This window comes from Typopeltis vanoorti, chromosome 13 (assembly GCF_054136105.1).
Source record: "Typopeltis vanoorti isolate ZY-2024b chromosome 13, IOZ_Tvanoo_1.0, whole genome shotgun sequence".
Classification (NCBI taxonomy): Eukaryota; Metazoa; Arthropoda; class Arachnida; order Uropygi; family Thelyphonidae; genus Typopeltis; species Typopeltis vanoorti.
In genome coordinates this window covers 109,485,661-109,503,981 of record NC_143561.1, presented here as the reverse complement: position 1 = coordinate 109,503,981, position 18,321 = coordinate 109,485,661, and the positions used below count along the sequence as shown (strand labels likewise).

The 18,321-nt window shown below is 35.5% G+C and overlaps 1 protein-coding gene across 2 annotated transcripts in view; it reads right to left on the bottom strand.

Annotated features, from left to right (window-relative positions):
- The window catches only part of LOC150100465 (26S proteasome non-ATPase regulatory subunit 11-like), a 237,046-nt gene that overhangs the window by 183,985 nt on the left and 34,740 nt on the right, over positions 1 to 18,321 (bottom strand). For both annotated transcript variants that reach the window (XR_016549277.1, XM_090403074.1), the window contains exon 4: positions 8,309 to 8,380. Coding sequence is in view for 1 of the 2 variants with exons in the window: in XM_090403074.1 (XP_090259200.1) it covers positions 8,309 to 8,380 (72 nt within the window). In the remaining variant the exon portion in view is untranslated. The remainder of the gene's footprint in view (positions 1 to 8,308; positions 8,381 to 18,321) is intronic.

The following is an 18,321-nucleotide window of genomic DNA, read 5'->3' as shown; positions in this document are numbered from 1 at the left end:
ATTATGTTAAAACGGAAAAAGTTTTGTGTCTGAAGCTCAAGCATCTTGCAACATCTGTAGCCCAGCCAGAATTTGTAAAAGGCTTCTCAATCTGCAGAAGTGTTCAGCTAACTTTGGAGTTAAATGTTGGTATAAGAAAAATGTTTATACAGTGTATTTACCATCAAACTGCACATCTTTTATATTGAACCAAAGACCAAGAAATATGCTCAATGAAATCACTCACTAAATTGCTCACTTTTCATAAACATCTGTTAGATATGATAAATGCTGGCAAATCTGTACAGACATTAAAGAATTTAGCATAAAAGATGTGCTTTGGTTGGTTGTAGTGCCTATGAGAAGGTAAAAGCTTCACCACTAAAGAAATGCTGGCATAAGTTGTAGCCTGATAATTCTCGGAAATGCTGGCAATAACTTTACATGACTTAATCTATTCTATGTAAGTATAGAAAATAATAAATCTGTTTTTATTTATACTATACTGTATTCATAAACTTTTGTCATTCATACCTGTACTATCGACTATTTAAACTTATGTGCTGGTTAAAACGCATTATTATGTTAATGAAATTTATTTATTTAGGAGGAAATATAAGAAATTATTGAGCAAAACTATATACACTCTTACAGTTCAGTTAACCAGTCAATGGAAGTAAATGCAAATTCCTGAAGCCTCCAGGAAAGAAGTGTATGGGGGACAGTCATCGGTGATATGATGCATAGTCTGGCACAGCACTGCACATGCAAAAAGGTGAATGTGAAATTCCTTACAGATGTGTAAGTGGGCACAGTAACCTTGTCTGGTCCTAAATCTGTTTAGCCGACTCCAGGGATGTTGAGGGGTAGATTGAATCCTGGAAGTTCTATGGTTGGATCTGTGATCAGGCACTTGTTTGTAGCTCATTCCAGAGTCTTCTCCAATTATATATTGATGAATAGCAAGATACATGTTATTTCTGATTTTCTTTATTTCTTTGATGATAGCTTCTCTTCTGAAGCATGGAAAGGTGATATGAGAAAGAGAAAGTAACCAATGGAGAGGAGTAGATCGTAAGGTACCAGAAGTGGTTCTCATTAAGCTGTGTGTCTAATAGAGTCGCATAGTGACTTGGGCTCCAAACTAGTGAACATTACTCTGCAACAGGGAAGACTAAGAGCTAGCACTGCTGCTCCAAGAGTCGAAGCATTACAACCGCAAGTTATGTCTGTCAGCTTGTTTATGATGTTGTTCCTGGCATATATCTTTAACTTAGTTTTTTCAAAATTTTTCAGTAAGTTAGACTGGCCAAGTGTGACACCAAGGTAACAAAGTTACATCAAGATTACTCTCATGTATTAGTTTGGTAATATAAGCAAATTATTTATTGAGATTTGGTTGTTGGTTTTTTTTTTAAATCTGCTGCTATTCTTTAAAAAAAAAAAAAAAAAAAAATGTCTTTCAAGTTTGTATTTGTTGTGAAGTTTTTTTTTTTTTTTTTTTTTAATTCTGCAAAAGGTATCTGTATCCACAGGCAAGGTCAGCTGGATTTGACTGACCATACGGCTGCAGATGTATTTCTTATGTTCTTCTAGGCAGATGCTAACAGATCTCACAGTTTAATCATAATATGATAATTTCCAACAACAAAGAACTCTCTTAACACCTTGAACAACAACAAAAAAAAAATCTAAAGGAACCTTTAGAGAGCAGATTTGGGCAGCCAACTTCAAATGAAGTTTGAATGTTACATAGATTGTACTCTTTTAGAATTCTCTTTTTTTCTGAAGTATTCAGGATATAGCAAACAATGACCACTTTACTAGTCTGTATGTTAAGAGGAATGTGAGCACATGGGATTATAGAAAAAAGATTGGAAGCTCTGTTGACAAAGGTTTTGATAATACCATATTGCTGAGAGAAGATGTGATGGGGAAGTTTGTGGATTGGGTAGATTTTCTGTAAACTGAGAAAGAAAGGGTGCCATTGGGAAGAAGTGTGATTAGAATATTTAGAAAAAGCAGGCTATTATTATTTTCTTTTTCTACAATTAACTAGATTTTGAGGTACTAGATGTTGAGATGGAGGAGGAAGGAGTCTAATGTGTCTGAGAACACATCATCAATGTATCTCAGCCAGATAAAAGGTTTGAGAATAGCAGTATCAAGAATAGGTTTTACAAAATGCTCCATATAGAAACTAGCTAGAGAGGTAGAGCCCATAGCTGAGCTATATCTTCAATCTGTTTATAAATGGTATCTTTCCAAACAAAGTAGCCAAAATGGATGGTAAAATTGAAAAAAACAATTATATCAGGGAGAGGTGGCATTTTCAGTCAATTTAAAGTGTTGTCAGAAAGAGGGGTATTGGTATAAAGAGAGGTGACATCAAAGCTCACCATGATATCATTATTGTTTAAAACTAAATTTGGTATTAAGGATTTGAAATGAGTGGAATTTTTATAAGATGAAAAATGGCCAGCTAGTGGGGTTAAGGATATAGCTAACTGTTTGGCTAATTTAAAAGAGAGGGTTATTAGGTTTATGAAATTTTGGTAATCCATATATTGGAGAGGAGAGGATAAACTGGAGTTTTTTCTTTTTTTTTTTTTTTTTTTTTTTTTTTTAACTATTTCAAGAGGCCAAGACAGATATGACATTTTTAGAAGCTTTTTAATGTTTTCTTTTGAGAAATGCTGTTGACTATGATCCACTGGATCACAGTCAACAGCACCTATAGAGGGCATCCCTCATAGAACTTTAGGCTTTCCGTCTTTTTTCCACTTATTTCATGCATTTTTGTGTGTGTTTTTTACAATTTTAATATTGTTTCCCTCACAATGTCTGGGACATTGTCAGGGAAACAATAACTGAGACAAAATATAGGATCAATTAAACTTGTGATTAATTATTTATATGTGCCATATGTTTCATTCCATGAAACCTAATAATGAGTTTTAACTAGCATGTAAGCCTAAATAGTTGATTGTTAATACTATACGAAGTAGGCATAGCATGCAAAGCTAAATAGTACTTGAAGTGGAAACTTTGTTTATCCACGGAACTTAACCAGCTAACCGTCTTGAAAAGGTGTAGGGTCACTAGAATTATAACTACATGTTAAGCTGAAAATTAAATTTCACTCATATAAAGCTCTTCGTATCTAAAGATCTGCTAGCTTTGCTTTACTTCAAGAACAGATCGGCACAACACATGTTACTCTATCTTCTATTAAGTCAGCCATTAGCTCTCTTATTAGCATAATGAATATAACCATTAGCATAGTGAATGTAATCAAAAAATAAATGCGTTGCTCAGAGACTGCACTACTTATAAACCATGGTTAATTGTGGGAATATTCTAATACTGATTAACAGTAGGTCCGAAAGCTATGATGATATTAACTGCACACTAAGCAGTTCAATATCTGGGAAGCATGGATAAATATGGTGGAGCTGGTGTTTATGGTTGATTAAATAGTAAAACAGTTATTTTTACCTTATGTACGAGGGTGGTCTGAAAAGTTCTTGGCCTCGACCATAGACTGCAACACTATTGATTTTTTTTTACTAAGTTGGTTCATCTGTCATAAGCATCCATGTAATATTGCAAGTCAGTTTTTTTTTTTTTGCAGCTGTCTGAAGCAAAAGTGTTGTCTGTATCCCTTGAAATGGATAAAATTGAGTATCGTGCAGTTATAAAATTCTTTATAAAAGAAGGTTTAATGCCAAAAGAAATTCTTCGAAGTTCATAAAAGTTTATGGGCACTCTCCTCCTTCATTTACAACAATTAAGAAATGGGCTGCCGAGTTTAAAAGTGGCCGTACAATCCCTGAAGATGATCCACGTGAAGGACGTCCAAAAAAGTGTAACGACACCAGAAATCATTGATCAAGTGCATGATTGCCAGTCATCCAATACCATGATATGGTATTGGATGACTGGCAAGTCAAAGTGCATGAAATTACTGAGACTATAGGCATTTCAAAAGAACGTGTAGGATATCTTTTGCATGAAAAATTGCAAATGAAAAAGCTCTGTGCAAGATGGGTGCCACGCTTGCTCACAGCAGATCAAAAATGCACTTGCATCAAAATCTCTGAACAGTGCTTGGAGCGTTTTACCAAGAATAAAACTGTTGAGTAGTTTTTTCCCCCTTTTTCTTAGTCTAACTAAGTGGGGGAAAAAACTACTTAACATCTTTCTCTAAATCCAAAGTAATTTAATAAGGTGAGACACCTTTTGGCAACTCATATAAGTAATATGACTTCTCCATTGCTTCTAGCTTAGTATCACCACCTCTGGGTCTGGCTCCCACAGACGAGACCTCAATAAAGTTTGAACCAGTCTAGTGATCCTTCCCTTAATGCATAGCATTATACATGTCTGAAAGGAGATGTGCTTTGCATTATGGGAGATACTAAGACAAGGAGTGATGAGATCTTGGTCCACCTTTACCATGAGTTGCCTCAGTTCTGAAGATACTTAAGGTGCAAACTTTGTTTGCTTACACTTGGATAAAAGATTAAACTAAATTTATTATTAAGAATAAAACTGATTTTGTGCATCGATTTATTACTATGGATGAGACTTGGATTCGTCATTACACACCAGAATCCAAACAGCAGTCAAAACAGTGGACAGAAGCCAGTTGTTCAGCGCCAATGAAGACAAAGTCGGTTTCATCAGCAGGAAAGGTCATGGCACTGGGGTTTTGGGATGCTGAAAGCATTTTGTTTATTAATTATCTTGAAAAGGATAAAACAATAACCGAGGAATATTATTCCGATCTTTTACACACAATAACAGTCTTTCTACAGAAATGTTGAGTGTAAATTCACTTGGGATAGGTGCATCTTTTGTAAAACATTACAGAAGTACAATGGAAAAGTGTCATTTATGTGTGCACTATAAATTCATCCAAAACCAGTTTGCTGTTCTCCAGTGGGCTATAATTGCCACCATCTCAAGGCCTGCCTGTATTGTGATAATGGGTGCTATGTTTTTTGTGTGTACTAATGCTATATGCATATACACAAACATACAAATACATATTTAGTTGTTTTAATACCTCTATATTTTACATATTAGTATCAGAATCTCCACTAATATTTTATTTATTTTAAATATTTCATCATAATATTTTAACATATTGGTAAGTGGTAAGAAAAGCAAAAAAGGATTACGAAAGAACATTGGCCATGCAGGCTAAAGAGAATCCTAAACAGTTTTTTAGATAGGTAGCAAGTAAAAGGAAAAATGTACATGGCAGAATGATTTTAAAGAATGCCGATGGTAGGGAGGTAACTGAATCAGTTGATATAGTTGAGTTACTGAGTGAGCACTTTGCAAGAATATATCATCCAGGTGGTGACATTGCAAAAACGAATGTACCAGTAGATTATATGGGAATTGTGATGAATGAAGTGGAGGTGAGTAGTCTATTGCATAACCTCAATGTCAATACATCTGTGGGATTGGATGGTATACCAGCTCGTGTTGTACGAGAAGCAGCTAAAGAATTGTCAGTACCCTTGACCATTTTGTTTAATTTGAGTCTCGGATCTGGGTTAGTCCCGAGGGGGTGGAAAGAGGGGAAAATAGTTCCACTGCATAAAGGTGGTTCCAAGACTGCTGTTGTAAATTACCGACCGATTAGCACATCAGGAATCATTGTCAAGGTCTTAGAGAAATTAATCAAGAAAAGAATACAAAATTGGATAGATGAAAATGGGATATTGTATGGGGGACAACATGGTTTTGTGAAGGGCAGATCATGCCTCAGTAACTTGCTCACGTTTTATAACACAGTGATGGCTGAACTGGATAGGGGTAATGGGTTTACAGTGATACTACTGGACCTTGCCAAGGCTTTTGAAAGGATACCACATAGAACCCTAATCAGTAAACTAGAGCAGATGGGGATAGATATAGGGTTGGTGAGATGGATAGGAGGGTGGTTGAAGGAGAGATACCAGAGAGTGGTTTATTCAGGAGTGGAGTCAAAAAGACGTCTTGTGACTAGTGGAGTGCCGCAGGGCTCTGTTCTTGGACCACTGCTTTTCAATTTGTTCATCAATGATATTGGAAAGGATTTGAGAGGAAGTGTTCACTTGTTTGCTGATGATGCAAAGTTGGGTAGAGCAATTGTGAGTGCACAGGATGTCAAAATTTTACAGGATGATTTGGATAGTTTGGAGGACTGGGCTAGGAAAAATGGATGTCAGTTTAATGTGGCAAAGTGTAAGGTTATGCACTTTGGGGTGAAAAGATTAGCAGCAGTATATCGCATTGGTGGAACCGTACTCCAGGAGATTGATGAGGCCAGGGATTTGAGAGTGTTGGTGGATAGGGAATTGAAGTTTAGGTGGCACATTGCAAAAGTGACTAAAACAGCTCACCAAATCACTTGGCTTCTGAAAAATACTTTAACATGCAGAGACAAACAAGTTGTCGTTCCTCTGTATCGAGCCTTGATAAGACCCCATCTGGACTACTGTGCCCAGTTATGGACACCAGGGTTTCTTCGTGATGGGGAGGAAGCGGAGAGGATCCAGAGAAGAGTGACCAAGATGATAGCAGGTCTGTGGAATGAACCTTATGAGAATAGGTTGAAGATTTGTGGGTTGCAGAAATTGGTCGATAGGCGAAGGAAGGGTTATATGATTGAGACATTCAAATTACTGAAGGATTTTTATAAGATTGATCCAGAAGATATTTCTGAAAATATGACTGGTGGTGGGAGGACTAGGGGTCATGAATGGAAGCTGGGCAAGAGCATGGTTGACAAGGGTGTTAGAGCTAGGTTTTTTACTTGGAGAGTAGTGAATGAGTGGAATAAGCTTCCAGAGTCTGTTGTGGGTGCTACGACCGTGAATGAGTTCAAGGGAAGGTATGATAGATACTGTGTGAATGTTGAATAGTAGTTCTTGACATGATGTTAAGGCCTCCCTCGATGAGTCTGTCGACTCCTTGGAGTTGCCCAGAACAATAATAATAATAAATAATGCTTTATCTTCAAATAAGCCTACCAAATAAGCTTCACTTCTTCTTGGAGAGCCATAACGGCAGAACTTTGAAAGTGAAAGTCTGTCTTAAAATCTTGGGCGATCTCACGAATACGACGTTGGAAGGGCAGCTTCCTTATCAAAAGTTCGGTAGACTTCTGATAACGCCTGATCTCACAAAGAGCGACAGTGCCTGGCATATATGTGATGGCCTAAATATAATGCTTTACTTTGCATTTTTTTTTTTTTTTTTTTTTTTTTAAATTTCGCTTCTGTCATTCTATGACATCTTGCTTGTATGACTTGCACAAAGTAGTCACATAATAACTGCTTATTGAAAATATTTTAACTCTTATTATAAAAGTGCTGTTCCTGATTAGGACCGAGTCTCATCCAACTCTCTTAAATGTGAATCTCACCAAAGCTTAAGCCTATAGTTCATCCATGGTACCAAACATGGAATTCAAGCTACTTCAAATCTCCAATAAGGAGGGTGGCAGTGAACACCAAGTAGTGCAATTCACACACGTTTACAAATATCTATGCCCACAGTGTGATTTAAATCCATAGCCTATTGACTGGAAAATGGATATGCTATCAACTTAGCCTACCAGGCTGGTTATTCAAGCTCATTACCTAATTTACTGCCAGTCTTACCTTCTTCCCTTTCTTTTCAATCACAGCCCCAACACTTAATGGTAGTCAAGCACACATCTTTCATTAGTTCCACATCTCATTTTTAATAAGGTTCTGCCATTGATACTATCTGTTGATTAATCCTCAATTTTCCTAAAAAAAATCTTCATATTTATGACATTCAGTTTCATCAACTGTTTTATTTCTAACCCAACTTTCATCTATATGTTAAAACTGGTTTGAACACTTTGGTACATGGCTAGCTTCCCAACTACATCATCTAACTTATTCTAATATCTATTTCCATTAATTTGTTCTACCCTTAAAAAAAAATAAAATAAATAAATGAAATAAAAACACCCGTTCTATGAGTTTACTAATAATAACGCATATGATGTTCATATAAAATCTGTTGCAACAATAATTTAACTCAAGACTCTTGAATATGTGCCTTAATGAAGTGTTTTTCATATAGATCATAAATAATAGTAGGGAGAAAAAGAAGAGCATAGAATATTGCCTTCCATACTATTTAACATGAAGCTATTTTCTTTCTTTTTTTTTTTTTTTTGGACACCTTCAATTCTAACCAGCTTGCATCTTACATTTTATTAAAACTACTTTTAATAAAATTATTAATTTAAAAAATATATATATATAGATTAATAAAGACATTCAAGATATACCTCAAGAGACTGTCTTAAGAAAGTTCTTTTTTCTTGTTTGGCCCAATCAATGCATTCTTTACAGAGTTGAACCTATAATTGGAAAATCAATAATTAAAAAAATAAATACACACACTATTTAAAATAAAGATGGTCAAAATTCATGACAGATTTGATTTTTAACTGAATAAATTTCACAGTACTAATAGACAATCTCACAGAAAAGTTGCACACAAGCATATAAGTTCAATTAATATTTAACATTTAGAGACATTCTGTTGTGAACATGTGAAAGCCACAAAAATGGTGATATCAGAACAGAGAAAAAGTGTGTGAAACATTTTGAGAAAACAATTCCAAAACTTCATGTTGTTTAAATCATATGTTGCTCAAAATACAAAATATAATGTTGCTCAACATCCCATCACAATTATAATAGAAGAAACTAATAATGTCAAAAAGTGTCAATTTTAGTTTGAATTACAACTGAGGTGACCAAGGCCATAAAACCAGTGTAATTATGCTTATTAACCATGCATTCTCTTGTTGCTAGGTTTGCCTGCTTTTGGAAGAGGAGAAACTCTGTCACTGTAATATACAATAAAGAAAGGGAAGTTGTTTCATTTCATATTATTTAAGACAATTGCAGTAGCACCAAAGCCTTAGGTTACATCCTTGATTACATGATGATGTAACTGAGAAACTGACTTTAAATAAAATCCAACTTTCATCTTAAGTGTCTGTGCTGTTTCTCAGTCACTCCTTGATGCCCTCAGGCAGGAGTAGTGATCAAGGCATCAATTCCCCCACCCCCATGCCTCTCTCTTTCTTAGGAAAGAAGGATGGAGATATTTTCTTTACTGCATTATTGGATTTCTATTATATTTAGCACAAGAGTGCCAAGTCATCTTTTTAAAAAGCATTTCTCATTCTATTAATCAATCAGCCTTCATTGCTTAACAATATGTCGAAATGATATTCAGAAGATGTGTCAAAATTCACATATAATGGTTCATTATCCCGCCCTCCTTTTTTTAACTGTCTTGAACAGACTGTGTTGATTGAACTTTTTCTTTTGCATGAACTTCTTTACATGTTCTTTTTAGGTAAGCATGATGGCCCTTTCCATTTGTATCTGTTGTCACTACATCTATACTCTCTTGCTTTGTGTCATACTTACATCCTAGATGTTTTCCTCGCAATCTTTATGTTTTGATAATTTTCTCAACTATTAAGGTAGTGTAGTACAAATCTCAAGTTTTCATGCAAACAGACTTCAGAACTATAATTATGTAGCTTTCTGCTATTCTTTTGCTTCACCACCTTTTTTCACTTTACTCATCCCAAAGTATATATGCACAAGAACATATTTTTGATTGGTGAAGAACAAGCTGGTATCAGGATCAGATTTTAACTTTCCGACAAAGTTTTTTGGAACAAATCTGAAAACACACCCCAACTCAACATCACCAGAGTTAAAGATTGGTACTATCAACATAAGAAGCCTGAATGGCAAAGAAATGGAGCTAGCTGAGGAATTAGATAAGTACCAGATCAACATAATAGGGGTGACTGAAACAAAAAAGACAAAACTGGTGAGATCTTTCTGAGCAATAAATACAAAATGTTATTTTCAGGAATGACAATCAAGGAAAAGAAGTAGCCATAGTATTCAACACAAAATATGAGGCTAATCTTCTTGAATGGCAGGCAGTCTCAAGTAGAGTGATGTGAGCAAATATTAGAAGGGGGAACTGGACAATGAGACTTATTTGTGCCTATGGTCCCACAGAAAGTTCTACTAAGGTAGAACTTTCTGTGGGAATGGAGGAATTTTTTTGAGGCTTTAGAAAAAGCAACTGACACAATGAAAAAGGAAAAGTTGGTCCTTGTTGGGGATCTAAATATCAGAGTAGGATATGATTGTCAGACATACAAAAATATATTGGGAAAATTTGGAGAAAAGAGCAAAGGTAATAATAATGGCAAATATCTGTTGGATATTTGCTCAGGACATGGACTGGTTATTACTAACACCATGTTCCAACATAAAAATGTGCACAAATTCACATTGAGAGAAGATGCAACGTATAAGAAAAGTCTCATGACTATGTCATTGTTGATAGTGATGTTTTGTCCCTGATGCAGGACACCAGTGTACAGATGATTTGAAATTGGAAGGGATCACTATTTAGTCTTGAGCATGATAAAATTGAATTTCATATTAAAAAGAATAACATGTAAGAAAGTTTTAAAGCGAATAAAAGTTGAGCAGCTCTCAGATGTGAACTGTAGACTAAAATACACAAAGATTATTGAAGATAAAATGAAAGAGTTTGAGAACAGGAAGCAAACATTGGAGATTCAGTGGCAAGCCTTGAAGAAAACCCTGACTGATTCAAAGAGAGACATGTGAAGTCTGCAAGGATAGAAAAATTAGAACTCCATGGTGGACACAGGAAGTTAAAGAGGCAGTGAAGGAAAAGAAGAAACCATATCAAAGGTTTCTGGCAAATACGTCAGCTTCTGCTCTTAGAGAATACAGAGACAAATGTAAGAAAGTGAAACATTGTATAAAACTGGCTAAACAAAAGTCATGGGAGGACTTTGGCAAGAAGATAGAAAATAAATATCAAGGTGGCAAAATATTCTAGAGGCTGTTGGCTTAGGAAAGGAGGAAAGAGTGCTGTAAAAGGAGTTAGAGATGATAAAGGTGACATGAAAATGGGAGAAAAGGATTTTTCAAAGTAATTACTCCATCCTTGAAGTATGGAGTAATTACTTTGAAAAACTGCTAAATGAAACAAGCAGTGATGACAGCACAGTGGTAAAAAACACTGACCAGGCATGCAGTCAGGAATACATATCCATACTTTAAGTAGAAAAAGCCATCAAAGGCTTGAAATGTGGAAAGAGCAAGAGTAGATGATATTCGACCAGAAATGCTGAAGTATGGCGGTATAAAAGTCTTACAGTGGCTCCACTGCATAGTTCAGAATGCCTGGACAGACGGACGAATTCCTGATGACTGGAGTAGAGCTCTCATAGTACCCATAAATAAAAAGGGAAATAAAACTGAATGTGAGAATTACAGAGGTATTTCCCTACTGAGTGTTTCTGGTAAGATATATGCAGGTATACTTGAGAAATGGTTGAGAAGAATTGTGGAAGAAAAGCTTGGTGAAGAACAAGCTGAATTCAGGTCAAATAGAGGCTGTCAGGATCAGATCTTCACTTTATGACAAATAGTGGAGAAATCATGATAATATAACAAAGATCTGTATTTAAGTTTTGTCGATTTGGAAAAGGCATATGACAAGCTGCCAAGAGAAAAGCTATTCAATACGCTACAGTTATATGGTGTCAATGGGGCATTATATCAAGTAATACTTAGTCTTTATTTGAGTTGTAAGTCAGCAGTTAGAATTGAAGGAAGTACAGGAAGATTGGTTAATATTAAATCTGGTGTGACAAAATGATGTACATTATCCCCTCTGTTATTCATTATCTATATGAATCACATTATGAAGGAAAGTAGTATTAAACATGATATCAAAATTGGAGATGTTAATGTCAGCTCTTTGCTTTATGCAGACGATCTTATATTTCTAAATAAATGTCTAAAAGATTCACTGACTAAATTGAATAACTGTTGTAATAGATATGGCATGAAGGTTCAGCAATAAAAAGACAAAGACAATGAAAATAGGCAGAATCATTGAAAATGTCAACTGTGTTGTGAATGGAGAACCTGTGGAACAAGTAAAACATTTCAGCTACTTAGGTACAATTTTTAGTGAAGATGGTAACTTAAATATAGAAATAGTCAAAAAGAATCAACAAAGCTGGAAGTCAACTGAATAAATTCATATGGAATAAGAGAGAAATTAGTCGGAACACTAAATTAGCTATATACAAGATAGTGTTCAAACCAGTTTTAACTTATGGATCTGAGAGCTGGGTCAGAAGTAACACACTTGACCAGAGACTATATACTGCATATATGAGAGTCCTGGGAAAGATTAGAGGCATGAACAGATGGCATCAATGGTAATATCATATTAAAAACGAGGATATTAGAAAAGAACTTGACATTGTCAGCATCAAGGAATGCATTAGCAGAGCTAATCTCAGGTGGTATTGTCACTTAAACAGAATGGGCGAGGAAAGATTAGCATCTTGCCAGACTGGCAAAAAAACAACCCAGAGGAAGACCAAGATATATGTGGATTGATACGGTACAAAGTGCCTTAGACGATAGAAATATATATTAAATGGATAAGAATCCTATATTGTTATATAGCCAGTAAGTGAAACTCAAGATCGATAACTACGATCTATGAGTTTCAATGCCGAAAAACTATCGGCGAAGGCAATTCGAAGCAAAGGTGGAGCAAGCTCCCTCACTATTCTTGATATTCTCTCATAATGTAAAACACAGCTCCTAGGAGATGTAATACTGTCATTACATTATGAGGGGAGGTCACTACCCAAACCGGTTTCAACCTTTTTTGATATAAACTAGCCTTTTGGCTTTTTATTTTAATTACAAAATACAAGCACATCTTTATGGCATTCGTATAGTGAAGGTATGTAAGTTCTTTTCACTAAGCTTTGATATTTTCCAGGTCTACCTACTCACTGATGAGACCTCAAAAAAGATTGAAACAGGTCTGGGTAGAGACCTCCCCTCATAATGTTATGACAGTATTACATCTCCTAGGAGCTGTGTTTTACATTATGAGAGAATATCAAGAATAGTGAGGGAGCTTGCTCCATCTTTGCTTCGAATTGCCTTCGCTGATAGTTTTTTCGGCATTGAAACTCATAGATCGTAGTTATCGATATTGAGTTTCACTTACTGGCAATATAACAATATAGGATTCTTATCCATTTAATATCTATTCAATTGCCAGAAAACTAGCCTTTTGGCTTTTTATTTTAATTAGAAATATATATTCTGATAATTTTGGAGTCTTGACAAGTAACAGACTAATTTGGAGGAAAATTGTAGATAGGAAGTTAATAATGACATAAATTTTGTCATTATTAATTTGAGAGTATATGGCAGGAATTTGATGATGATGATGACAATTAGTTGAGAAATCATAGGAATAAAACAAAGATCTGTATTTAAGTTTTGTAGATCTGTAAAAGGCATATGACAAGGTGCCAACAGAGAACCTATTCAAAACACTAGAGTTGTAAGGCGTCAATAGCACATTATATCAAGCAATATTTAGTCTTCATTTGAGTTGTAAGTCAGCAGTTAGAACTGAAGTACAGGAAGATGGTTTAATGTTAAATCTGTTGTCAGACAAGGATGTACATTATCCTCTCTGTTATTCATTATCTATATGAATCACATTATAAAGGAAAGTGGTATTAAACCTGATATCAAAATTGGAGATATTAATTTCAGCTCTTTGCTTTATGCAGATGATGTTATAGCTCTAAATAAATCTGCTACAAGTCTGCAAGATTCGCTGACTAAATTCAATAACTGTTGTAACAGATATGGTATGAAGATCAGCAATAACAAGTCAAAGACAACGAAAAAAGACAGAAGCATTGAAAATATCAACTGCATTGTGAATAGAGAACCTATAGAACAAGTAAAACATTTCTGCTACATAGGTACAAATTTTAGTACCAATGGTAAATTAAATATGGAAATAGACAACAGAATCAACAAAGCTAGTGTAGTAGGAAGTCAACTGAATAAATTTATATGGAATAAGAGAGAAATTAGTCAAAACACTAAATTAGATATAGATATATATATTTCTAATTTAGTGTTTATATATAAGACAGTGTTCAAACCAATTTTAATTTATGAATTTGAGAGCTGTGTTAGCAATAAATCACTTGACCAAAGACTAGACTGCAATATGAAAATCCTGAGAAAGATTAGAGGCATGAAAAGAGTGCATCAATGGCAATATCATACTAAAAACAAGGATGTTAGGAAAGAACTTGACATTGTCGGCATACAGGAATGCGTTAGCAGAGCTAATCTCAGGTGGTATGGTCACTTAAATAGAATGGGAGAGGAAAGATTAGCAAAACAAGTTTTCGCTGCCAGGTTGGCAGGAAAAAGACCCAGAGAGAAGACCAAGATATAGGTGGATTGATACAGTAAAAAATGCCTTAGAAGATAGAAATACAAAATCTAGTAATGTTGTAGTCTTAACAGGTAACAAATTGATTTGGAGGAAAATTGTAGATAGGAAGTTAGTAATGATGTAAGTTTGATTTAATACTATCATATCCTGTACATCCCCCTTGAAGTACATGTCAGGAATGTGATGATGATGATCTGGGAGGATTCATTCCCTTTTTTATTCTATGAAGATTCCTTGGAAGTTTCACTTCCCATGATCTTCTTTTGTTATATTTCCTGCTCTTTCCTTTGTATCCTGATTGTGAAATCATTTGCTAGGAAATTCGGTTTGCTATAGTGACACTTTTCAGTTTTACTATTTGTAATAGGGAGCTTAAAATTACATTGGTTCTATGAAACTTAAGCCAGAACTTTTCCACAGTTCATTATAGTGCATCATTTTGTCAAACTGGCTTCAACAATAGTGTGCACTATCGTATATACACATATAAAACATTAGACATATATAAGAAATCCTATAACACCTTTTATTACATGTAGGAAGTAGGCAAAACTCTTTTATCTTATGGTGTAGGCTCTGTAGAGAAAGGACATATTAGTATCACTGTTTTCTCCATATTACATCCCACAGAAAGAAGTCAAAAAGAAACTGTTTTAATTCAACTAGTTTCATGAAAAAACTTTGTTTCACTTCATCAAGAAATAGCAGAGATAAATGATAAAAACTACAATCAAAGTAATAACTATTAACATTTCTAGTGAAGAATATTTGAAAATGTTTAAACAATGGAAAGTGTACATTCGCTGTTACGATGGCTGCTGGTTTATGGGCTATAGTATACTGAGGATAAATACAAGTGTGTCATGATGGATTCAGGAAGACTAGATTTGATGTAATATCATCCCGTTTTCTGTTACACTGTACTTCAACACTTATTCTTTGAATGTAAAGGCAGTAAAATCAGTAATCAATTTAGAGCATTTCAGTTTGTTGCCATTCTACTAGATGTTTTGTATATGTTGTATGTGCTGCCAGCCCTGATTTGTATTTACATTCTTAATGTCCTTAAAGTGTCCCGATCAGTGTATCTCCCCCAGATCTGCCAGTGTTTGTCCTATGTAGTGCAGCCCACAACTGCAACTGATCTTGTAGACACCTGATTTTTTAAGTGGTTGATGTGGTGGTTTAGGTTTCAGATGATTGAAGACTGTGTTCAGTGGGTAGAAAGTCACTTTAGATTTTTTTCGCAAAGCAATCCTGCTATTTTATTTGTGACTGACTATATATATGGGAGAATCACTTTTTCTTTATATCCCTTACTTTATTTGTTCTTTGCATGTGGTTTAATACTGAAAAGAGTGATTCTAATAATCTTTTATCCTGAACTTTTGGAAATTTGTAGGCGGCTGATCACTACCCTTAGCTGTTACTAGTAACTGAGATGATACAATTTGTAGATAGACTTTACAAGCAAAAAGAGTATGGCAGGCAAATGCTGCCATATTGTTTTCCTAAACCCTACCCAGTATTGTATGAAATAGAAAAATTTATTGTAGAATTTACACTGAGTTACAAGTTAAAAACCCAAATTTTCAGTGAGAAGCACGCTACTTGTCAGAATCAAAGTTGAACTAACCCAAGAACAAGATGAAAAGGGATAAAAAGATTCTCTACTCAACAACTAGAATGAAACCTCGAGTTTTTCTCCTGGCAGACTTCCATAACACTACACCAAATAACAATCAATCAATCACTCACACACACACACACACACACCAAATATTTATTTATTTATTTATAAGAAGCACACAACTTGAAATTGGGAATATAAATAAGTTTTTGACATCATCATCAAATTCCTGGTAGGTACCCTAAAGGGGTGTACAGGATAAGATAGTAATACATGAAAAATTTAAGGCATTACTAACTTCCTATCTACAATTTTCCTCTAAATCGGTCTGTTACCTTTCAAGACTCCAACATTATTAGATCTTATATTTCTGCCTTCTAAGGCACTTTTTACTGTATCAATCCACCTATATCTTGGTCTTCTCTCTGGTTCTTTTTCCTGCCAACCTGGATTAGAAAAATTGTTTTGCTAATCTTTCCTCTCCCATTCTGTTTAAGTGACCACATCACCTGAGATTTGCTCTGATTAATACATTCCTGGATGCTAACAATGTCAAGTTCTTTCCTAACATCCTTGTTTTTAATATGATATTATCATTGATGCCATCTGTTCATGCCCCTAATCTCTCTCTCAGGACTCTCATATCTGCAGTCTCTAGTCTTTGGTCAAGTGTTTTAATTCTGACCCAGCTCTCAGATCCATGAGTAACAATTGGTTTGAACACTGTCTTGTATGCAGCTAAATTAGTGTTTTGACTAATTTCTCTGGTATTCCATATAAATTTATTCAGATGACTTCCTACCATACCAGCTTTGTTGATTCCATTGTCTATTTGCATATTTAATTTACCATCTTCAGGAATGACAGAGAGAATAAAATGGGGAGAGGAGTATTGTTGATGATAGCTGATGAGCTACAGCCAAGGAGAATAGAAGTTGAATTGCAAGATAGAGAAAAGAGCACATTTGAGGCCATTTGGTGTGAGATTGTGGCTAGCAGAACTAAATATACAATTGGGTGCTGCTATAGACCAGGTGATGGAAAAGATGGTGATGACAGTATGCACAAGCAAATAGAAGAAATGAGTGGAAGGAGGGTGATTATTATGGGAGATTTCAACTATGGTCACAATGATTGGAGTGAGGAGAGGACACACGGGAGGAAGGAATTGGATTTTATGCGGTTATTAAGGGATAACTATCTGCGACAGCATGTAATGGAAAATACTAGGGGTTAGAGAGTGCTTGACCTAGTAATTACATCTGAGAATTTGGCTGTAACAAATACGACCACATTGCCACCAATCGGTGAGAGTGATCATAGGGTCTTGACTTAGGAGGTGGCTAAAGGTGTAGAATTTTCAATTAAGACAGGGTACATGTGGAATTATCGGGTTGGACAGTATGACAAGCTTAGGAGTTTGATTGGTTCAGTGCCATGGCATGTACAACTGCAACGACTAGAAGTTGATAGTACATGGAGGTGGTTAAGAAGTGTTTGCATGAAGCAATGGCTGACTGTATACCTAGAGTCCGAATAATAAATCAAGTAGGGGTTAAATGGATGAATAACACCATTAAGCTTGAGCTGCAAAAAAAGAAACAACTATGGAGGGAATTTAAGGAGAAGGGTGACCGGCAGGCACATGAACGGTATAAAGCGCAGGCCAGAAGGGTGACGAGTGTGGTAAGAAAAGCAAAAAAGGATTACGAAAGAACATTGGCCATGCAGGCTAAAGAGAATCCTAAACAGTTTTTTAGATATGTAGCAAAGAAAAGGAAAAATGTACATGGCAGAATGATTTTAAAGAATGCCGATGGTAGGGAGGTAACTTAATCAGTTGAGATAGCTGAGTTACTGAGTGAGCACTTTGCAAGAATATATCATCCAGGTGGTGACATTGCAGAAACGAATAAACCAGTAGATTATACGGGAATTGTGGCGAATGAAGTGGAGGTGAGTAGTCTATTGCATAACCTCAATGTCAATACATCTGTGGGGTTGGATGGTATACCAGCTCGTGTAGTACGAGAAGCGGCTAATGAATTGTCAGTACCCTTGACCATTTTGTTTAATTTGAGTCTCGGGTCTGGGTTAGTCCCGAGCGGATGGAAGGAGGGGAAAATAGTTCCACTGCATAAAGGTGGTTCCAAGACCGCTGTTGTAAATTCCGACCGATTAGCATATCAGGAATCATTGTCAAGGTCTTAGAGAAATTAGTCAAGAAAAGAATACAGAATTGGATAGATGAAAATGGGATATTGTATGGGGGACAACAT